At 42.0% G+C, this 24,608-nt stretch overlaps 1 protein-coding gene across 2 annotated transcripts in view; it reads right to left on the reverse strand.

Moving 5' to 3' along the window:
• Positions 1-685: 685 nt before the first annotated feature.
• Positions 686-24,608, reverse strand: part of ZNF831 (zinc finger protein 831) — a 91,701-nt gene continuing 67,778 nt past the window's right edge. Inside the window, exons 5-6 of one of the 2 annotated variants that reach the window (XM_042229926.1) lie at positions 6,606-6,766; positions 686-5,817 (exon numbers count right to left, since the gene is read on the reverse strand). In XM_042229926.1, the coding sequence (XP_042085860.1) occupies positions 4,981-5,817; positions 6,606-6,766 (998 nt within the window). In that variant the 3' untranslated portion in view covers positions 686-4,980. Of the gene's footprint in view, positions 6,767-24,608 lie in introns of both variants that reach the window. The other variant, XM_060396953.1, reaches the window with a different exon arrangement.

Below are 24,608 nucleotides of genomic sequence, written 5' to 3' on the forward strand. Positions count from 1 at the left end.
GGACAAATATGGCAAAAAGCAGTAAGATGGTTCTCAAATGATGGAAGTTTGTAAAGAATAGATCAGTTTATGACTGTAAGTGTTTGATGAGTTAGCAAAAAAAAAACTATGAAAATCCATCATTCAGTATATCTGCTCTTCCCATGTTTCCATTCACACTTTTCCTCCCAATGCATTATGTCTCCATTGACTTCAAATGGCTCCGGGAGGTATAGACATAGAATACTGTGTTGGTATGTAAAAATAAGTCTACTATTCTTGCCAAGAGTACATGATTTATACTTTTAAGGAGGCATTGTTTTTGAAGTAAGGATGTTTTCTTGGTTAATGAATAATATTAAATATCCAAGTAACATCAATTCCACAGGGAAAAGTTTGGGATTATTGCACTGTGGATAGTGCCCTCATGTGGCCTTAAAATCTAGCTACATTTAAAAACACGTTGCTAAGTCATGAACCTTTAAATATGGCAGACAATGACAGAAGGGACACATGAGGAAAGAGAACAACACGAGAAAATGTGATAATTTGCCATTACCCAAGTCTTTCATTGAGTGGAATGGGATACCAATATGGCGGATGAAATGTCTGGTCAACTTTTCAGGAATATTCAGATATCCAACTTATCTAGGATGTATTTTTGATGGTAGTCTGAGTTAAAATGTTAACAAATCAAAAAAGACACTTTATTTTCAGTTTTATTTTTATCAAAACAAAATAATTTAACCATATAAAGAAGGAAATACATTTAAACAAACAACCAAGAAGCCAACAGCTTCTTGATTCTGAACAACGGATAGTGTAGTAAGTTCTAAAGAGTTGGCTGCATATATAAGTACTGAGTCATCCTCTAAGGCTCCAAACGACGGCAGCTAATTATTTTCCCTGGCTCTTCTTTCAGTGGTGAAGTAATACACTCAATGTCCTATACTTCAGATTGAATTATGTGTATTCCCACATACATACAAAGCATGGATGAAAAGGATTGTACAGGGTACAGATCTAGCACATAGGATTTCTTGGGTCTTGCCATCTAGGTTTAATGAGTATCTGGGAAAGAAGAGCAAAAAGCTGTGCTTACAGATTGAGAAATGTAGTGTTTCAAATGCCAAAGAGTCTCCCTCACAAGAGTTCTGGGAGTCACAACTGAAGATAAAAAAAGCACATGAGCCCTGTTTGCCATCGCCTTAGAAATATGACCTCCATAGAGCCAGGCAGGTCATTTTTTTCCTCACCAGATTAAATTATGTCTGGAGATTTGAGCAGCGGTACATTCCAATAATGATGACAGCTTCCATAACTACAAAATCTGCTGCACCAGGCAGATTTTTGTGCAAAATGCAAATTTCTATGCTGGGAGGAAAGATGAATAATGTGGTCATTCTAAGTAATGAATGTAAATGCAAGGAAATACATTTTGGCATGAGACAGAAATCATTCATCTGTCATGGCAAGAGCTGTGGTCACAACACAATTGTACAAGGCCACTCTTCCCATCTGAGCTCTAGAGGCGGGATTTTAGGAGACGGAAGTTTAACCTGCCCTTAGTTACCCATCATGCCATTGACAGGGTTTTGATTCAAACACAGAAGCACCAATCCCCTGTCTTTTTTTTTTTTTTTAACCTCTTGGAAGATGAACCATAGGTTCTCCTGGGTTGTGAAATGAGGGGATATTAGCTTGGCCCAGAATCTCAAAGGCCATGAGTTGTCTCTATCATGAGGCATGAGTTGTCTCTATCAAGTCTTACAACAAGGAGGCATGAGCTGTCTCCATCATGCCTTACATCAAGGAAGATTCAGGTTGTCCATCAAAAAGGACATGACATTAATTAAGAGCCACTTAACAGTATAGTTTGCCAAGAGTGGGGGAATGTGAAACCTGTTTTCTCTATGCATCGTCAACAAGTGAGATCTGGCCGGGTGTAGGTACAGCTGGAGGGGCACACTTGGTGGTGTCTTGAGTATCAGAGTTCATGGCATTTGTATACCTTGCTCCAAGAAAATAGGGAAGAATTCCAAGTGCACTTTATCTTTATCTATGACAGCATCCTGGGAGTTATTCTCTGTGGGAGAAGCTGAGACACTCATTGGTTAAGACTCTTACCTCAAGCTACAATGAAATTAACAGCACTGGGGAGAAAGGGGAATCCCTGATTTTTAGACTCCATTTTGCCCTGTTCTAAAATAAATTTGCTTTCCCTTAACCATTCCACGGCACACACTTGTACGGTCATAGCAGCAATGACCAATCAATAATACTGAAATTTTATTGTCAATAACCCAAACTGGGTTATATTTCACCAATAATATCCTTAAAATGTACCCCTACAGTTGCAGTTCACCTTAAGAAAATCCTTAAGAACTTGAGAAAATTAAGACTTATAAAATCAGAGATTGTCTGTTGCTTTATAAAAGAATTTTTCATTAAAAAAAATATTTACCTTGGGATGATTTTCAAGAGCCAAGTCCTCTAGGGTCATTCAAACTACATTTTTAAATTTTTTTAATCCACTCAAATACAGCTTTTCACAAATTCATGTTGATATGAAGTAAGGTACACTTGTAAACATTGCCACCAACTAGTTAAAAGGACCATCGGAGAGAGGAAAATTGGTGATCTGCTCACCTTTGCATGAGAGGCACAGAGAATTAGGGATGAAATCAGCATTCTGCCGTGTTTGAAGGAGGTTGGGATGTGGCAGCCAGCAATGATGGGCTGTAGAAGGATCAAGCTCCCACCTGATTCTCCCGAGGTCATGCTATTGGGAGCTGTGATGTACTGACTTCAGTACAGTGATGCAGCCAGCAACTCAGCAACCACCCAGGAAAGAAGGATCTAGACCATAGTTTTCCCCCCTGACCAGTGCCTCCCAAGACAAAGTAACTAGTTCATCCTACAGACATGCTGGCTTCCCCCTACACAGTAGTGTTCTGTTTTTGCTTCTAATTTTTACATTATAAGCCACCATGTAGAAATGGGTTGACTGCACCCCCCTAAACCTGGAACTCTGGGGGAAAAATTAGAAAGAGCTTCCCTGAGTCCACATTCTTCAAAATAATAATAATTGGGTTTAGTTCCCCACATCCGCCTTCCAAATTTCTTGGGTGCAAGACTACTTCTCATGAGGCCCTCCTCCAAGCCACGCTCATGAGAATCAGGGCCCAGAGCAGCATTCAGTGCATCTAGTCTTACTCTCTCCTTCCCAGAAGGAGAAAAAGGTGCCAAAAGGGCGTAAGTCTTCACCAAGATTCCCTAGCCAGCTCTGCACAAGGTCAGGCCTTCTCTCCCTCTTCCTCCAGGACTCAGACCACTTTGCTAGACCTTCTCTCACTACAGTGGCAAGGATAAATCAAAGGGTAGATAATTACATCACTTTTGTTTGGTTTAGAAAGTACAGGAAGCAAACGCCTAGCTTCCTTCTTATCTTTTCCTTGACTGGGCTTGAAATTACTAGGCTACGTCGAAGCGCATCTGAAATGACTACAGACATAAGCTAAGTCATCGGGAGAAGCTGACCCTACCACCAAGTTTCTGTATAAACAACCCTAAAATTGGAAACTTCACTTGAAGACTCTTGAAATCTGACCGTCCTTCATCACAGACAAGGAGGCATTAAAACATCTTCGTACCATGCGAGATGTTGCCTTTGAACTATGTCGTAGGAACATCCTTACATCAAAGTGAAGCCAAAAGAGCTGGGCTATAAATTCCAAATGGTACAAAATCATACCAAAAGCAAGTATAAAATTTTATTGAAATGCAGCAGTGTAGATCTCCTGAAGTTTCTCCTCTCCCATTTAAAGAGAAGAGTGTGGTAACTTGGAGGCTTTGCTCACCGCTGACGTACATCAGCTATTTTCTCCTGCACAGCGGTGCACGGGCTTGGAATCCTGGGGAATTTTCTCTGTGCTGTTCTGACTTGCACAATACAGAGGCTGATTTAATTTGACAGCAAAGTAACACCAAGCCCCCAAAATAAAATTACCAAGATGTAAAACAGCGTCAAAACTCCAATTAGTTTTGTAACCTTGAAGCTTCTGGAGGAAATCTGAAAGGCTCCCATCACGATGAGCAGGCGTCAATTTAAGCTGCAGAGATTACTAAAATGTAACCCTCTAATTGAAATTGCTCAGAGCACAATATGACAGAGAGAACTGGAGGAAAACAAGTGAATTTTCCCCCTCAAAAATGACTCATTACAGAGTCTGTTCTATCAACTTTTAACACAATGTTCCTTTTGCAAGAGCTAGAAAAACCAAGGGTTCCAGAGGTCTCCACAGAAAAGGCACCAGGAACACAAGCTAAACATGCTGTGTCATTGAATCACACGTAAGCATTGACCATGTGCGCAACATTGACAGACACTCAGTATTTCACCAGATCATAGGCATTTTGAAGTATATTTACAACTTCCACCAAGGAGGCAAATTATTGAGCCCAAACTTCAGTTTTTGGAGGAATCCGGAATGAACAGAAGTATCTCACGGCCCAGTTCACACCCCAGATCCTTTGCAGGCTTCCCCAACCTTCCCAAGTACCATTACCCTCTTTGAAGCCAACCCCAAGCTCACTGATGGAGGAGACCTGTCACCTTGACCCTGGTTCAGAAGCAAGTCAATTGTGGCTCTCTGGGTCAATGCCAGTTTCCTGGGTAAGGCAGTGAGGAACCAAAGCAGAGGACACAGCTAGAAGTCAAGCCACAGTCCTCATGCAGGTCAACCCTTACACTTTGTTTCACTGCCACCTTTGCCCTGCTGGCACCTTGTGAGCAGGGCATCTGGGGAGGAGTGAGGCTGAGCTTGGGTTTCAGAGTGGGTTGGGGACATCTTAGAAAGACCCCCAGATGGCTTTCCTCTCTGCAGGGGCTTCATGAATAGAGTTCATTTCTGCCGCCCACTTGATGGCATTGACTGCAAAGCATCAACCATCTTTCCCTGGAAGTGGAGAAAAGACAGACACCATCTTTCTCTGGAAGCATCAGATTTCTATAACTAACCGATCTTCATCATCGCTGCTGGTGTCGCTGGACTCCACACGAGTTTGCTTTCTCATTCCTTCCAAACTTCTCTTCCTGAGGGTTTTCAAAGAGGCTGCAGGGATCTCTGTGGGCAGCCCTGGGTTAGAAGGGATGGCATCATCCTTTAGAGCCACGAATCCTGTTCCTTGACATTTCACACTATCTGGTCCTACCAGAGGGCAGGGGACCAGCCCTTCCCTACACCCACATTGCCCCCCAGAAGGAAAACATGACTTGTGTTTCCCTTCCTCTTGGTGTGAACTAGCTGAACCTGGTCCTAAAGCTGGTATTTCAAGATGAATTTTTCCAATGGACCCTGGTGTAACTGAACCTGAAATTCTCTGCCCAGATGAAGGCTTCCCTGGCAAAAGGTTTGGGGACACACCCTCTGCTATCGTTTTTCTGTCTGGAGAGCTTTGTGTGAGAGTCTCCTCTTCACCCTGGCTGTGGTCTTGCTGTTCCACACTGTGAATTCCCAGGGTTGTGTGGCCTGCTCTTGCCCCCAGGGAAGGACAGACGGCAGCTGCAGAGGTAGCAAGGTCATGGCCGAGAGAGGTTCCTTTGGACACAAAGGTAGAAGGCTCTTGAGCATCTGAGAAAACGCATGGTGTGGGGTCTGCTGAGATGTGCTGCTGAGAGGGCAGCAGGTGAGTCTCCAATGATCCCATGTCGAGACTTTTGCTGCACGCTGGAAGTCTGTCATTAGCCCCCAAGGAGTCAGATGGCAGAGATAAACCTGACCCCACAGCTGTGATTAGAGGACAACCAGCCCCATGCTCACCAGCAGATGAAATCTCCTGCAACAAAGTGCAAAGGAAAGTAAATGGAGGGAAAAAAGGTTAATTGTTACCAAAAAACTTGTGATCAGAGATGTGGTCCTCAATGAGAACAAGGTCTGGAGGTCCTGATTCTTTACCTACTGTGAACCTCAATGCAACGTTCTCCTCAGTTTCCATTAATAACTAATAGATGCATTAACTCCAGGAGAGTTCCCTGTTGACACACAATAAGCTACTGAGACCGCTCTGTATGTTTATCTGGACTTAAGAAAACTCAATCACTCAGTTATCCAACCAGCTCTGAGCATCCGGTTTTAGATCATTACTTAATGTGTACTACTCAATGTGTGTGTGTATGCTCAGTCCTGTCTGACTCTTTGAGACCCCCTGACTGTAGCCCACCAGACTCCTCTATTTTGGGGGATTCTCCAGGTGAGAAAATGAGTGGGTTGCCATTTCCTCCTCCAGGGGATCTTCCTGACCCAAGGATCAAACCTGCATCTCCTGCATTGGCAGGTGGGTTCTTTACCACCACCACCAACTGGGCAGCATCTTTATTCAAGTATGAATTATAAAGGGACTTGGGATTTTTTTTTTTAATCGACTGTGAGATCATCCCAATGGTTCACCGTCCACTCATTCAGCACCATGATTGAGGCATCTGTTTGCCTCGAGGGGCTTTTTATGCCAGGAAACTTCTCTAGGTGTCCTGAGTGAGTTCCACCACACTGGACACTAACAAGAAAAAGAGAGGCATAAATCTAGACCACAGATGGGTACAGACAACCCCAAATTTCAATTCCCACCTTTGTGATCAGTCTGTCCGTGTCCCCGATGGTTCTTAAGCTCGTGTTAGGACAGAAACTCCGGGAGACGTGTCCGCTCTCCTCTTCCTCCTGCTCTCTGTTCTCAGGGCAAACAGATGATCCTGAGGTGACACAGGAGGGCTCCCCTGACGGAGTCACACCTGAAATGGGGGCACACAGATACACGCCTGAAATTACAAAATCAGCCAATAGCCACTTCCCAGGGGTTGACCAATGTCTTCGATACCAGCTCCGAGCTCATCAGCTGCATCCTACATGGCACGTCCACCAACTTGATTTACCTTGAATCAGTTCACACTGTCAAATAAAACGTCTCCACTTCTGCTAAGGAGAGAGATGGAAAAACCAGTTCCCAAGGTAGAAAAATCCCTTGATTACAGATTTTTAAAAAATATTTCATGTGGATTTTTTTTTTCATTAGAGTCATCTTCCTTGCCACATTGGTTAATTTTGGATTGGCTCGAATTCTGTGGTCATTTAGCTGAGGCCAGAGTGGAAATATTGAGAAAGGAAATTTCCCTGTTATGTTGGATGTCTTGATCCCCATCAGAGCACTGACAGCAGGAAGGTGATGGGTTTTTGCGTTGCTGTTGTTTGTGGTGATTTTTGTGATGAGTGTGGGAAGAGGGGCGACAAAGACATGGCCTTGACTGTCCCCACCAAATATCATCTCCCTTTCAAGGGAACCTTACTCTCTCTTCCATTTTATCATTTTGGCCTGGGATACAGGTCAGAAGGATCATGGAATTTCAGAGCATGTAGATCCCATCATGAGAGCAGAGCAGAAAAGCATTCTCTAAGAACTGTGTTGCCAGAGAAAAGGGTTTAAACCACTTTTCAGTTTATGAACTTTAAAAACACTTTGCGTACTGCAGTCCATGGGGTCGCAAAGAGTCAGATATGACTAGGCAGCTGAACAACATAGCTGATTTACAGTTTTGTGCCAATCTCTGCTGTACAGCAAAGTGACTCAGTTATACACATATGCGTGCTAAGTCACTTCAGTCGTGTTAGGCTCTCTGCAACCCTACGGCCCATAGCCGGCCAGGCTCCTCTGGCCATGGGATTCTCCAGGCAAGAATACTGGAGTGGGTTGCCATGCCCTCCTCCAAGGGATCTTCCTGACCCAAGGATCAGACTTGCATCTCTTATGTCTCCTGCATTGGCAGCCGGGTTCTTTACCACTGAGCCACCTGGGAGCCCTAGACATATGGACATTCTTTTTTATATTCTTTTCCATTATAGCTTATCATAGAATATTGAGTGTAGTAGAGCTCCATGTGCTCTACAGTAGGACCTTGTTGTTTATCCATCTTATATAATAGTTTACACCTGCTAATCCCAAACTTCCAGTCCTTCCCTCCCCCACCCCCTCCCCCCTTGTCAATGTACTTTTAAATCTGCTTTTATTTTGATTAACATTACACATGCACAGGGTTTGTTTTTTTTTTAAGTTGTCTTTCTACTTAAGAAAAACAGCCACACCTGCCCACCCACTCATTTCTTCCCACTTGGGATTCCTTTCGTGTTTATCTCCTTCTCTCCTAAGGACAAGCATGTAGCATTACCTCTAGATTCCCCTTTTCCACTTTGGAGAACAGCTGATGATGTCATGAGGGGAGAGGCGGGTTTAGAACCCTCATCCACAAGCCTTATCACCCCCGCCCCTGGGCACACATCCCTCCCCTCTCTCCTCTCTTCAGTTATATGTTATATGACTATGCTGTCAAGATTTTGTTGAGGATATACAATGTTTACATCATTATGTTCAGGAACATGCTTTTCACCACCAAGTCAGGTGGTGTACCATGATTACATTGCCTTTCTTGCCAACACTGTTTTTCCTGGAATCAATCATTATTTTGTCTTCTTCTTCTGCCTAGTTTTTTGTACGAAATTATTACCAAAACCACCTCCCATTTCCTTCCCAATTGTCTTTTATTTCATTTTATTCATTCATTTCATTGCCACTCAGAACTTTCTGACCTATTCCCAGTGGACCACTGCTCCCTAGGCCCAAAGTGGGGCTGAGCCAATGCATCTCCCTACACCCCCACCCTAACAATTTTCTTCACCTCTGGTTCCTGGACAGCCCCGCCCCCGCCAAACACACACACACACGCACACACACACACACACACACACACTTCTTTTTCCTGGGTTTACTCTCTTTGCGTTCTTTCCTAATGCAAAACTTCTGACAATTTCATGAGAAAGGGTGAAATAGAATTCTTTAGACTTCAACTAGTGGCTTGTCTGGATATAGCTGTCTGAATTAAAATTCGTCTTCCTTCAAAACTGAAGATGTGGCTCCACAGAGCTCTAGCTTTTGAGAAGTCTGGAGCCAACATGATTTACTGTTCCCAGTCCTTTGGAGGAAACGGTTTTGTTTTTCTCTCTGGAAACTCCTAAGCTCCTTTTTATGACAGTGTCACTATGATCCTGAGTCTATTTGCATTCATTGTCTGTACACTTTAAATGGGTCCTTTCAATCTGAACCATGTCTTTATGTTTTACAAAAATATATTTTTTCTTTGATATATATTTTTCCTTATGTTTTTTCTTTTTTAGCTAGAACTGCTCTTTCTAGGTTATTAGACCTCTTGAGTTAACCTTCTATTTTTTTTTCTTTTCTCTCCTATTTTCTATTTCTTTTTCTTTTCTTTTGGGAGAATTCCTTCAACTTTCTACTCCAACTTATAAGTGTCTGTGTCTGTTGTTGTTGTTCAGCTGCTGAGTCGTGTCTGACTCTTTGTAATTCCACAGACTGCAGCGTGCCAAGCCTCCCTGTCCTTCACTATCTCCCAGAGTTTGCTCAAACTCATGTCCATCGAGTCAGTGACACCATCCAACCATCTCATCCTCTGTTGCCACCTTCTCCTTTTGCCCTCAATCTTTCCCAGCATCAGAGTCTTTTCCAATGAGCTGGTTCTTCACATCAAGTGGCCAAAGTAGTGGAGCTTCAGCTTCAGCATCAGTCTTCCTTAAAGGAAGGATTGATATGTCTGTATCATGTTTTTAATTTCCAAGAGCCCACTCTTAGAATAATTAATTATTTCAAGATTATTAATTATTCCAATAATTAATAATAATAATAATTTATTATTATTATTGTCCCTTCTTTATAGCATCCTGTTACTACTTCACGGCTCCAGCATCTTCTCACCTGTCTCAGGCAAGATGTTGCCACTGTTATTGCTGAAACTTGCCTGTCCCTACACTGTCTATCTTCTAGGTTCCTTTGTTTCTGTTTGCTTTAATCTCTCTTTCATATTTAAAGGCTTCCCTGAGATATCCAGCAATCTATCCGCCCATGTTTTAGAAGTAGGTACTGAAAAGCTGGTTAGAAACTCTACAGATGTAAAGTGTCCATCATGGATCTCCCTGCAAGGTTATCTTGTCGCCTTGTTGACGTGGAAAACCCTGAAGTCATCCACTCTGGGTCTCCACACAGGCTAGTCGACTTTTGCAGAAGGAGTTCTCTGATGTCCTGCCTGGAAATTGTAAGGCAGGTGTCAGCAGCATTCTGCAGTCCGAATTGAGATTGGGCAGGGAGGGGTTCAGCATCCGGTGCCAACCTTTGGTTAAACCCTCTGTTTTCAACCTAGTCCCCTTGCTCCTCAGCATTTTGTAGGGTCTCCAGAGACTAAGCCCCAAACATTATTTGGGGGTGAGAGTGAAGGATGTGACCAGGATCTGAGAATCAGTGGCGGGGTAGAGGTTTTGGGGGGTTGGGGAGTGGTCAACCAACAATCCTGTTTTCAGTCCCACCTGGTGCCATGAATTTCTTAATATCCAGGACTTGGCCACTGTTAAATCAGGATGAAGTTCGCTTGGGTCTGCTACTCAGTGACCATTCAGCCTCTGCATTCCAATCCCCAAAACCATGGCACTCTTTCTTCTCTGCTTACCTCGTGCCTGTAGACCTGGACATTCCAAACGCATTCCTCACTAACTTCTGAGTTTTTAGAGGAAAGTGGAAGACAGTGAACATGCTCTCTCCTCCATCTTGAACCCAAAGGGACAGATCCACTTCTTATATCTTCGGGACAGGTCCCTGGATGACCTGAGCACACTAATCTTGAGCAAATCAGCTTAAACATCCATCCAAGTTGCAATGATTTGGCAAAGGAAGTTGTGATCTTCCCTTTAATACAATCTTTACTTGAGTACCATAGTACCACAATCATCTAAAAACAGCACCAGGATTTTGGTATTTCATTCATCCACTCAACAAACATGTTTTGGGCTCCTTCAAGGAACCAGGCACCATGTTCAACCCTAAGGAATCAGAGAACAAGACCAAGATGCCCTGGTTCTTATGAGACTTTGCTCAAGGAAGAGAAACAGAGGCATGTAAGGTAATTGAGGTTGTGATGGGGGTCAAGAAGGAAAGAAATGAGGGGTAGGTACTCCAGGGAGGACCAATACAGAGGAAGCTATGACAGAAATGCAGTAAACAGGGAAGGGAGAATGATACTGAGAGTAATAATAAACAGAGTATTATAGAGAGTAACAGTATCCAAGGGGCAGATTACAGAGAGTAACTGGGGGTGGGACTGTTAACTGGCTTGCCTAGTAGAGGAAGGTATCTCTGATAAGGTGACACTTGAAATGAGACCTTCAGGATCAGGAAGAACCAGCCCTCAAAGGTCATTCCAGACAAAGGAGAAACAGAGGCAGGGGCCCTGCAGTGGGATGGAGCTCAGAGGATGGACTCAGTGGAAGGAGGCTTTGCTGGAAGCACAGTGGAGAGCAGGGGGCTCAGGTCTTGTAGGATGCAAGAAGTCCTGGGAGGGGATTAGATTTTATTCACCATTCATTGTGAAGAAACCAGTGTTTCCATCAAGAAGTCTACATTCTCTAAAGATGCACATGGTTACTATACAGAGACTAAATTAGGGGAAAGGGCAGTGCAGTAGGAAAACCAGTTACAAGGTTCCCAGGGTCATCCAGGGGACTGGGGGGATGGCCTGGCTAGGGCAGTGGGGAGAGAAATGGAGAACATAGATTTGAGATCATTTTCATTCTCACCTATGAAAAACCACCCAAACACAATAATGATGAAAGACGTTTCTAGAGTCCCAGAGTCTACCAGGCCCACGCGCCTCACTCTAAGTGGATTAAGCCATGTCCCCACAGTGACAAAACCACCAGGCAATTCATTCAATTCAATGAAGAATAAAAACCAATTAGTATAGAGAAAATAATCAGATTGGTCAAGCATCTTCTGAGCAGGTTGTTTGGGTTTTTAAGCTTAACGAAAAGGCCATGTGTGCCTTTGACCAATAACTTCTGACTCATCGGAGAAAGCGAGGGGAGAAAATCCATTGATTTAATTTGCTTGTGACCTACAGTCTACAGAGAAAAGAGAGTTATCTTTAATCATTGTGAAAAATGCCCAAATAATGTCACTAAAGTGTGTTAAATGAATTGAGATTCTTGGGAAAGGACAGCACCCTTGCTTTTAGATGGATGGCCCATTTCAAAAACTTTTCAGGTCCAACGTTAAAGCACAGAACCAGGTCCTGTTTATGTTCTGGCATCATTCTATGAATCACTTCATACATCTTCAGAAATCGTGGATTTCTATGTCCTATGGCAATCTTTGCAGATTCAACTGCTCTTATGCAATCATCAGCATCTTATTATTAGAGAACTCATCTCTCACCACAGCTCTGTATGCCATTCTGTTCCCCTATTGCCATTAATGGCTTCATATTTAATAATTTCCCTCAGAAATAACATGCTTCCCTGGTGGCTCAGACGGTAAAGCATCTGCCTGCAATGCAGGAGACCCAGGTTCGATTCCTGGGGGAAGATCCTCTGGAGAAGGAAATGGCAATCCACTCCAGCACTCTTGCCTGGAAAATCCCATGAACAGAGGAGCCTGAAAGGCTACAGTCCACGGGGTGGCAAAGAATTGGACACGACTTCACTTTCACTTTCAGAAATAACTGCCAAACCACTTGGAGAGAGGAAGAGACTGATTAGTGTGGCAACAAATTTAAATTTAACCAGCTTGAAACAGCAATAGGGAACTGTAAATAATTAGAAGGGAAATGGAATGAAGAAATGACACCATGAAATTTACAGCTTAACTGGTGACACCCTTAATGCCAAGCCTCCTGCCAGCTATGTCATATGAAAATGCTAATAGACATATTACTCAAATATCATTATCTGGAAATGTAAGAAATTCACTGCCTTTTCATCAGTTGCCCCAAATCACCCCAAACCTCCGTGAATTTAGAGTCCAAAGATGATGAATTATAAGAAAGGAGTAAAAAGGAGTCTTCCATGTGGGCCTCGTTAAGTAAACTGTAAGTATCAACAAGATCCTAGGAGTAATCACCAGACTACTAATTTATCTGAGATGAAATTGTTTACAAGCATCCCTGACACTGAAATATGCACAAAGTGCTAGCATTTAAAATTTGCAATTACTTCAGGAAAGCCAGGCAGAGCTCCAAATGGAGTCACTATGTGGGCAGTTATTTGCTCATATTCCAAATACTAGTTGAGCCCATATTTTTGAGTCCATATTTTTGTTTCGTTTTGTTGTTGTTGCTTTTTAAACTTGAAAAAATATTTATTTTTGACTACACTGGGTCCTCATTGCTGCAGTTGGGCTTTCTCTAGTTGCAGTGAGCAAGGGCTACTCTTTGTTGAAGTGACTTCTCTTGTTGGGGTGGCTTCTCTTGTTGCGGAGCACAAACTGTGTACCAAGGCTCAGTACTTGTGGTCCACAGGCTTAGTCGCTCTGTGGCACGTGGAATCTTTCCAGACCAGGGATCAAACCCGTGTCCCCTGAATTGGCAGGAGGGAATCTTATCCACTGTACCACCAGGGAAGTCCTTGAGTCCCTGTTTCTTGAGCTATTTATGAGTCCATGTGACTGTGCCTAAATATTCATTACTGACCACAGTCAACACTCTGCCAGGAACTGCGCTGAACATAGGCAATTTATTCAGTGACTGAAGGAGACACCTTTATGGAAATGACAGTCTAATGGGGGAGAAATTCAGCCAGCAAATCATTACACCAAAAAAATGATCTACAATTAACAAATGCTAGAAAAGATGTGGAGAAAAGGGAACCCGCCCGCACTTGTCAGTTGAAATATAAATTGGTGCAGCCACTCAGAAGAACATTGTGGAGGTTCCTTAAAAAACTGAAAGTAGAGCTACCATATGATCCAGCAATCCCACTCCTGGGCATATATCCGGAGAACACCATAGTTCAAAAGGATACATACACACCAATGTTCATTGCAGAGCTGTTTATAATAGCTAAGACATGGAAGCAACCTAACTATTCATCAAAAGATGAATGGATAAAGATGATGTGGTATATATGTACAATGGAATACTACTCAGCCATAAAAAAGAACAAAATAATGCCATATGCAGCAACATGGATGGACCTAGAGATGATCATACTAAATGCAGTCAATCAGAAAGAGAAAGAAAAACATCATATGGTACCACATATATGCAGAATCTAAAATATGACATAGATGAATTTGTCTACAAAACAGAAACAGGGTCACAGACAGAGATCAGACTTGTGGTTGCCATAGGGGGACAGGGGGTCCTTGGAGGATAGAAGGATTGGGAGTTTGAGATTAGCAGCTGCAAACTATTATATACAGGATAGATAAACAACAAGGTCCTACTGTACAGCACAGAGAACTATATCCAATATCCTGTAACAAATCATAATGGAAAAGAATGTGAAAGAAATATTTCAAAATATAAAATTTCAATTAAAAAATCACCAAGTAGATGTAGCAAATGCTAGAAGGAAAAAGCCAAGGGGGCAATAAGATTGTGCAAGGGGGTCCTGACCCCACCTGTATCCATGAACAGGAATAAAATCACCCACGTTGTAAAACTGTTAACCCACACCACCTGTTTGGGGCTGGTTTTCTCTCTACCTAGTCTGAATCATTCATTTGAGTAAGTTATTCAACCAATAGTTTTAAGGCTCTCAGACTGGACTAAAATTTTTTGCAAGTAAATCCATTCATTTCTGCAATTCTATTACAATTTCTGTTGTAAGGAACTCCAGAGAAAAAAAAGTACAGCTGAAAATGATGGAAGGAAGAAGCTTTATTTGCAGGCAGAGGCTGGGGACATTCATTCCAATCAGAAAGTGATCAGAAGTGGGTGGGCCATGGGCAATAGGGAGCAAGCAGTGCCCGATTCTAGTTCCATAGATGGACAGAGACTGGAGAGAGAGAACCAGGAAAAGGTATTTATCCAGAGCAGCCTTGAGCATTTTTGTGCTATCCCAGTGCAATCTTTGGAAAGTTGGCCTCTAACTAATCACAAATGAATTTTTTATTCAGAAACACTTTCCTAGTGGCTCTCATCTCTTTTCTATTCCTCTGATGAAAGGCAATCAGGACAAGAAATCTTCCCACACAGAAATTCTTTACCTAAACTATGTTTAGCGGAAATTGCTGTTTAAAATCGTGCTTGAAGTTAACAGTTGGATCCTGTCCAGACAACAAGAGAGAGACTTTATAATGGAGAGTGAAAATAGAATGATGAAATCATGTCAGGAAAAGAGATGATCAAAGAAATGGCCACCTGAGACTTTAAATGCTGAGACTGAATGCAACCCATCCATCCTCCGTATCGTTATTTTAAAAGTTTCCTGTTGCTAAATACAATTGTTTACAAAGGTCCCTTTCAGGACCTAACTGATATACTCATGATGGCTTCTCATCTTTCCTGGAGATTTACACCTTGGAAGGAAGGAGAAATTACTCTGTTTCAGCAATTCCAGAGCTTGGTGACTTAACTATTAATAATAGCTTTAGGGAAAGAAAGGATACTTCTCTATTAATTCTAATGAGAAAAGATGTAGGAAAGTCATTAGCTTCTGTCAGAGGAGGAGAGCAAAGGCAAAGTGGGAGAAGAGCCCAGGAGAGACCCCTCCTCCTCTGCCTTCCAAATTCTTTCAGATTCTCAGGAACATGCTGAGGACTCTTGTGAGAACAGAAGGGGAGAAGGTTGCTGGCCCGAGGCCCTGAATCACAAAAAGAAACTGCTGCAGAAAACCAGGAAAAAAGGCACAGTCACCCTTTATTCTGGGGATGTATTCAAGCCTCTTCATCCAGTGTTTGGAAATTGGCCCTTTTATGTGTGTGTAATTAGAAAGAGTTTTTACTTGAGAAACCACCTGTAATCATGGCCATGTCTACACCTCTGTTCCTGAGATGAAAGCGAAGCATTTTGATCACATTCTCCATTCAGATATTTTCTTCCAACTCTGCGAACAGGGTTGGTTTTAATTCCTTCCGTGACATTAAAGCTTGGTCGTGTACAGAGTTCAACAATGTTCCTTCAGGAAGCAAGACAGATGCCTTCGGGATAAAGACAAGTAATGAAAGCAACTCAGAAACACTCTTGGAAAAGCTTTATCTGAACAACTACTCAAGAAAATGCATCTAGTAGGTCAAAGACAGTGGTTTTCAGCCAGAGGTGATGTCTAGGGACTTTCTCCAATTTGAGGTGCACAGGATAGACCCCCATCCCATTCTGGATGAACCCAACCCCAAAGGTCAACAGGGTCACCACTGGGAAACCCTGGTTGAAACCAAGAATCATAAACTCAAAAGCTACAGGGCCAGATCAGTAACAGAAACGAGGGCTGTGGATGAAGAAGAAAGACTGGCCCAGTCCCAAGAGCCAGGCTGCCCCTCAACCCCCACTCACCGAGACCAGCAAGGACCAAGAGTCCAGTTTGCTGGAGCTATCGGTTTTTCATGAGAAACCAGAAATCTGAGCTTCATGGTTCCCTTTTACACACTGATAAATTAATTTTCAAACCACATCACTGTACTAACAACCAACCTATCTGTGGCCTGAATGCCACCAAGAGAGCCAATGAGTGACCCTTTGTTGGGGAAGAGGTTCAGGGGCACCAAGGATGAAGGCAAGGCTTTAGTCTCCACTCAGCCTCTGCTCTTTTGCAGAAGCAAAGTTTCTTTTTAAAAAATACTGTCAAAAAGATATTTATGGGAGAGTAATCCTGTTTTTGAAAAGTAATTTAGTAGTGTCTTATAAAATGAAATTTATAATTATAAAACGTGCCTTGATGCAGCAATTGCTCTCTGGGAAATTGAGCAAGAATATTTACTGCAGCAATAGCTGTGGTAGGAAAACCAACAGCAATCAACAGCAACATCCATCAATAGAGGAAGAGTTGAATAAATAAATTATGATACAGCTATACTGTAGGATTTTTGTGCCATTATTAAAATGATCTATCCATCAATCTGTAATATATGCCTAGAGTTACATACAAGATATATTAAGAAGAAAAGAGCTGTAGATGACTGAATATGGTATGATCTCTTATTTTGTGTAAACAACAAAATAAAGTGTCTGTCCATATTTTTCTGTATGGATGTGTGATGGTGCATCAACCCAACTCTGGCAGCCTCTAGGGCCCACGAGGCTGGCTGGGGATTGTCAGATTTTCCTTGCATATGTCAGTGTTGCTTTCTTTGTTGCAACAAGTATGGTATGGTTTTATCAGTCTGAAAGAAAAATTAGAGGCCAATAATGTCATTGGCTTTAAAACTCAGACTGAAAGTCATGAGGAAAAACTCCAGAGTGTGCAGGGCAAATCATTTCTATCAGAACAAGGAAGACCATCATACTCTCATAACAATAGGTCAGTTTCTCAGGCTGAGAAACACACAAGGTTGAGAGACGCACAAAAGGAAAAGGAAAATATATTTTTCCATCTTTTAACCAAATCTGAAGTACTTCTGTTCTATCCTTATTTTTTGTATGAGATTTTTCTGCTTCCAAGTAATCATTTTCCAACCTCTTTTTTTTTTCCCAGAAACCACTTTTCTCTATGGTTTAAATCTCTTCTCTTTCTCTGATGAAAAGCAATCAGTTTGAGAACACTTCACTTACCACTTTCTCCAGAAAAACATATTTAGTGGGAAAGTATGCTTAAAATCTTTTGGTAAGTTGAAACTTTAAATCATCCTCAGACGAAAAGAGAATGCCTTAAAATAAAGAGAGGACAAATTGTAGGGAAGAGGGAAAATGAAATGAAGAACAAAAAAAAAAAAACCCCAGCTAATATTATTTGAATTACTTAATGCCAAAATTGAATCAAGAGAACCTACTTTAGAGATCATTACTTTCAAACTTTCTTAACTCTAAATGAAAATTGTAGCAGAAAAAAAAAAAAGTTCAGGCTTTTGGAATATAATTGATGTGTTTAGGCAATTGCCTCATCATTTCTTAAGATTTACACCCTTAGAAGGAGGTGTTATCCTTGTTTCAGCGATTCCGTAAGCAATATTACTTACTAATGGCTTTAGGAAAAGAATATCTCCCCATTAAATCTGACAGGAAAAATAATGGTACGGAGCCATTAGCTCTAGTCAGAGGCGGAGAGTGAGTTGGTGGGTGAGGGAACCCTGGAGTTCAGGCTGCCATTTTGTTTCTCTCAGGGAAAATGTGGAGGTGATTTGTGACAGAGGGAGCAGGTCACGAGTGACAGGAAGTAAACCAACCCCCCCCCCATCTCCACCAGTCCCAGTTCACTCATGACTAACAGAAGCTGAAAGGGTGAAAAGATAAAAACAATTCAAATGTACTTAATTTCACAGAATTACTTCACCATCCTCATTTAATATTGAGCTATCCCACCTTTTCAGTAGGATTCAGTAAACTTTTATTTCAAGAAGTACCTGTCAGAGAAGTTCACTTTACCTTTCTTTTTTTTTTTTCAATGAAAGATAGCTGCTTTGATAATGTTTGCCTCAGAAGAATTTTTCCTAAACTATGTTAATGAAAAAAAATCAGTTAAAATATTTCAGCCACTTAAAAGCTTAGGTATGGACAGAAAATTCAAAAGAAGAGATTCCAGTGAGAAAGAAAGCATAGAAGTGCCTCCTTCACCCTGGAATTAAATATGGGTTTATTGTCAATGATTTAAGCAGCTCAATTCTGCCTCACTGATGTAGTGTGCATGTAGCTGAAGAGAAGAAAATTAAGACATAATTACATAAAGACTGGTATTGCGGTAAATGCCACAAAGGAGATGGGTTATGAATCACGGCACAAGGACATCTAATTAGGCTTGAGAGGAAGTGACCAGCCTGAGGAATCAAGAAAATGTCACCTTGCAGAACCATCCAAGGATTGCACTGCATCTGTAGATTGCCTTGGGTGGTATAGTCATTTCAACAATATTGATTCTTCCTATCCAAGAACACAGTGTCTGCTTCAGTTTCTTTCATCGGTGTCTTAGAGTTTTCAGAGTTTTGCCTCCTTTGGTAGGTTTATTCCCAAGTATTTTATTCTTTCTGATGAGATGGTGAATGGGGTTGTTTCCTTAGTTTCTCTTTCTGATCTTTCATTCTTAGCTTACGGAATTGCAACAGGTTCCTGTGTATTAATTTTGTATCTTGAAACTTGATCAAACCCATTGATGGGCTTGAGTAGTTTTCTGGTTGCATCCTCAGGATTCTCTATGTATGGTGTCATGTCATCTGCAGACACTGACAGTTTTATCTTTTCCAATCTGGATTCCTTTCTTCCTTCTCAGATTACTGTGACTAGGACTTCCAAAACTATGTTGAATGAAAGTGATGAGAACGGACATCCTTGTTTCTTTTCCAATCTTAGAGGAAATGCTTTCAGCTTTTCACCCCTGAGTGTGATGTTAGCTGTGGGCTTGTCATGTGTGCCCTCTATTTTGTTGAGGTAGGTTCCCTCTGTTCGGGAAAGGAGTAGTATGAAACCTCAGCTGGGTTCTTCAGAGAGAATACAGTCGAAGGACCCACCAGAGGGACAGAAAAATACATTTACTAAAATCCCACTCCATGCCAGAGTATTTCTCTCTCCTAATGCAATTTTCTAAGCAATCATGTTTTCCTTCAGAAACTACTCTTAGCAGTACTTACTTCTCTTTGATGAAAGGCAATCAATTTAAGATTTCCCTCTCAGAGATTTTTTTTTTTCCCCTGAAAGATGTTGAGTGGAAAGCTGTGTTTAAAATCAACCCTGAAGTTGCAAGTTTGTTCCCAGACCATAAGCATGTACCTAAAATTTAGAGAGCCACTGTGGGCATGAGGTGAAGGAGAAAAAAAAACAAAAACAATTATTGAAAATTTGGAATTTGTAACACCCAGATCGAAATCAAGAGTATATCCTCTTTGAATTATGATTCTCAATGTTTCTTTATGAGCCTATAAAATGAGGCTGCAAAAGACTGTCCATTTCTTGAAATATAATTGAGATATTTGAGAAGCTCAATTTGTCCTCAAGATTTGCATTCTTAAAAAGAAGAAATTGATCCACTTCAATGATAATAACTGAGCAGAAAGAGCATTTGTTTTCTCCTTCATTAATCCTGACAAGGGGGAGAAATGGACTAATTTCTAGCTAGAAACAAAAGCAAGAAAGAAAACATTGGCATTGGCCTCAATCCGTTTGGTTTTCCAATCACTTCAGGAAAGAAACATTGTAAGTTTAGCCTCTGTGAAAGATAATATCCAGGGAGAATCTCTGTCTTCTCTCAAACCTAAAATGCAGTAAAATCATTAAGACAAGAAACCCAGGAAACAGAACGAGAGAACATTTTTCTGTTTTTGTAACGTGTTTGGATACTACATCGCATGTGCTACTCGGGCATTTTTTGTCTTTCTCCAGACCACCTGCCTTTACTTTTTTTTGAGGAAAGGCAAGTATTTAGAAAGCTGAAAACTTTCTCTCACTCAGATATTTCTTCTAAACATTAGTGAAGGAGCCAGCGTAAAATATTTCACTAATGTGAAATCCTGTACCCAGAATTCAACAGCATTTCTTAAACTCTATTATAGAGGAGCAAGGGGGCTGGGAGAAAAGGAAAGGAATAAAAGCAACTCAAAAGACTCTTTGAAAACTTTTCAGACCAAAATTTACTCAAGAATGTATGCTTTCAACCGATTTCCTAAGTGTGGTTTTCTTAATAATGAAAGAAACTTGACTGGGCGGACTTTGCCCATAATGGAAGGACTTTCAACTTGGCTTCAGCTTTTCTCAAGATTTCCACCTCAAAAGAAAAGAGCCCTCCTGCGACTGCAATTCCGAAGCAAAGAGACTCAAGGAGTGTGTTTTGAGCAAAAGCTTCGATGTGGTTTCTATGGAGGCTGGAGAAAAATAAAGGGGGACAGTCATGAGTTCTTTCAGCTGAAGCAGGAAATGAAATATCAAGGGTTGACTCTGCCCTGTGATGAAGAGGCTCCAACCTCAAGGTTACGTGGAACTTGGAAGCGTGTGTAACAAAGGGGAAAGAGTACTAACAGGAAGAAATGGACCCAATTCTTTCAGAATCCTAGGAAGTCAGTCTTTTGTCCTCCCAGCAGCTTTAGAAATTCTGCCTTTTATAACAGGAAACTTAAATTACAGGATTTTTTTTTTTTTTAACTTCAGAAACTCTCCCAGTCTTGGAGTCATAGACTTTGTCTTCCTCTACATTTAATCAGTCTGGTTAGAATGCCCTGGAAATGTAAAACCTCAGTTACACAACTGAAAGCATTCTTGGAAGTACAGATAGGACTCCCAAAGCAGCAGGAAGGAGAAAGAGAAAATAAAAAGGAAAGAATATCCCTCGCTAGAAATAAATGTATAGATGCTCATGCTACCAAATTCATTAAGAAATTTGATTTCTAGATTTTTCAGAACAGCAATTGACATATTAGAACCACGGAGAAAGTCAAGGCTTTCAAGCATATAAGAAATCTTTACATCATTCCTTGAAGATTTCTCCTCCATCACCCACAAAGGGAGTCTTTCACAAGTCAAGAGCACTATAGGAAGGGAGATCCAGATCTAACAGAAAGTGGGAGATGCTTCTAACTGTTGTCTGGAAAGGAGTATAAATAATGTCAGGAATCCAGAAAATTCCACGTGGGGAAGAGGTAAGGAATGGAGTGGGAGACAAGACTTGGAGCAGATACAAAATTCTGCACTATATACAAAGATGAAGGGGCTGAGGGAAAAAATAGAATTTAAAATAGGCAAATCTTGCTACAGGGAGAGAAGACAGTCTTTACAAACTCCTGTCTTCCAGCAGTCCCTGGAATCCTCCCTGGGAGTGGTCCCCGGCAGGGTTGGGTTTGGGGCACCTGTGCACCTGACCACACAGCTGGACCCTGGTTATTTTCTTTCTTTATTTTCTAAGTCTATTGAATTAGTTACAATATTACTTCTGTTTTATGCTTTGTTTTTTTTGGCTCAGAGGCATATGGGATCTTCGCTTCCAGGTCCGGGATCAAACCCGCACTCCCCGCATTGGAAGCCGGAAGTCTTTAACGCTGGTCCTCCAGGGAAGTCCCCTTGGTTATTTTTTTGAATCAGAGACAGCTGGGTCGATAAGATGACCATCTCCCTCCAAAATTTTCTCCTCTTAAAAGTCCCAGAGTCTGTTTAAAATGCCCGGAGAAAGAAAGGACAGCTCATCACGTATGTAGAACTAAGGTCCAATAAAAGGAGATTAAAGAAGGAGTTGGGGGGGTACCCAGAAACGTCAGCAGTTATCATTGAAATTTTATTCAGGAAATCTTGACTTCTGTTTAAAATATGTTATTACTAAATTCAAATCAGAAAAAAGAACACATGGCTTAAATTACCATGGAGTAAACTAACATAATGGTTTTGAAATAAAGTAGTTTACACGGTTTCTGTGAATGCTGACAGAAAAATAATGAGAAAATTACATGAACATCCATCAAAGAACAAGGGCTAGAAGCGTGGAGAGTGGTTCTCTTGGCTTTCTCAGCCAGACCCCTCGCGGGGAGAGCAGAAGAAAGACTTGAAGTGGACTGAACCCCAGAGGATGCTGGTACCCAGAGAGACAAGATGACTGCAGACTGCCATGGAGGGAAGTCATAAAGATCCACATCGCAGAAACTTTCTGCCCCTTCAAGGAGTTTTCAGCTTCTCTAGGCAAAAGCAACCTTCAAAACTTCTATCTTGAGAAATGATTAGTCTACCTGATCTGGAAAACAAGCCTGACCATTTTCCTTGCAGAATATCCTCCAACCCTGTATATTCACTGTGAGTGTCTGCCAAGTATACTTCATTATTATGACAGTTCTCCCAGGGAAAGAAATCCATACCCAGCCTCTAATAAATACAAGAGGTGGGGAGGGCAGGAGGAGATGAAATAGCATGAGGGAGACAATAAAATTTAGGTTTGAGTGTAGAGATGTACCATGTCTAGAAGATCGAGGCTTGCCCCTGATTACAGCTTCTGAGTGTATTTTCTTAGCCAGAACTGACAGATTTGATATCACCTCCCGCATGAATTTCTCAAAAAGAAAATTAACCCCTTTCCTTCCAGGGTTTGGCTTGGAAAAGAGAGAAAGTGAAGGCGGCCTGTCATCACTGGTGGAGTAACACGGCCTGGAGGATGCCTGCCCCTGCCACTGACTTCATTTGGGGTCCAGGTGACTTGATGAGTGGCCTCAGACCACAGGAGGAAAAGCCTTAACCAGGGGAAGGAGCCAGAAGGCAGAGATGGACAGAGACACAAAGGGAAGGAGAGAAAGAAAGAGAGAGCAAACAGGACCAATTTCAGGGCAAATGGGGAGATCCATGTGCCCAGGTGACCCAGAATGGGTGATCCGACCAGCTGACCCTGAACCAGCCTCTTCAGCAGTAACAGGTTAGGAGTCTGAACAACAGACAGCCCAGAAGCCAACCCATCTGCAAGAAAAGGTGGTGCCCTGCGCCCCCCAGCCTGGGCATGGAGGACAGGGCACCACCACACCGATCAAGCTGCAGAAGTAGAATTTGAAAGAACGGTCAGGTGTATTTTCAAGTAGATGGAGCCCCCCTCCTGCAGGATGGTAGAGGCTGGAAATGGTGGTCTGAGGGCCTCAGGGAAGGGTAGTAGATGAAACGGGATGCCGAGTTAAACCGGAACATCAGGTCAACAATGGATCATTTGTAACCTAAGTGTATCCTATTGTCATGCTTGGGGGCATACTTATGCTAATATATATAACACACACATAGAGATGTGTATATGTATGTATGTGTGTTTGTGTGTGTGTGTATTTAGAGGCTTTCCTAGTGGCACAGTAGTAAAGAAGCCATCTCCCAATGCAGGAGACGTGGGTTTGATCCTTGGGTCAGGAAGATCCCCTGGAGGAAAAAATGGTAACCCACTCCAGTATTCTTGCCTGGGAAATCCGATGGACAGAGGAGCCTGGCGGGCTACCGTCCATGGGGTTGCAAAAGAGTTGGACATGACTTAGCAACTAAAAAACAACAACAACTATATATATCAGTTCAGTTCAGCTCAGCTCAGTCACTCAGTCATGTCCACCCCTTTACAACCCCATGAATTGCAGCATGTCAGGCCTCTCTATCACCAACTCCCGGAGTTCACTCAAACTCATGTCCATCGAGTCGGTGATGCCATCCAACCATCTCATCCTCTGTCGTCCCCTTCTCCTCCTGCCACCAATCCCTCCCAGCATCAGAGTCTTTTCCAACGAGTCAACTCTTCCCATGAGGTGGCCAAAGTACTGGAGTTTCAGCTTTAGCATAATTCCTTCCAAAGAAATCCCAAGGCTGATCTCCTTCAGAATGGACTGGTTGGATCTCCTTGCAGTCTAAGGGACTCTCAAGAGTCTTCTCCAACACCACAGCTCAAAAGCATCAATTTTTCGGCACTCAGCTTTCTTCACAGTCCAACTCTCACATCCATACATGACCACTGGAAAAACCATAGCCTTGACTAGACAGACCTTTGTTGGCAAAGTAATGTCTCTGCTTTTGAATATGCTATCTAGGTTGGTCATAACTTTCCTTCCAAGGAGTAAGCTTCTTTTAATTTCATGGCTGCAATCACCATCTGCAGTGATTTTGGAGCCCCCCAAAATAAGGTCTGACACTGTTTCCACTCTTTCCCCATCTATTTTCCATGAAGTGATGGGACCAGATG

The sequence above is a fragment of the Ovis aries genome, chromosome 13 (genome assembly GCF_016772045.2).
Source record: "Ovis aries strain OAR_USU_Benz2616 breed Rambouillet chromosome 13, ARS-UI_Ramb_v3.0, whole genome shotgun sequence".
Taxonomy (NCBI): Eukaryota; Metazoa; Chordata; class Mammalia; order Artiodactyla; family Bovidae; genus Ovis; species Ovis aries.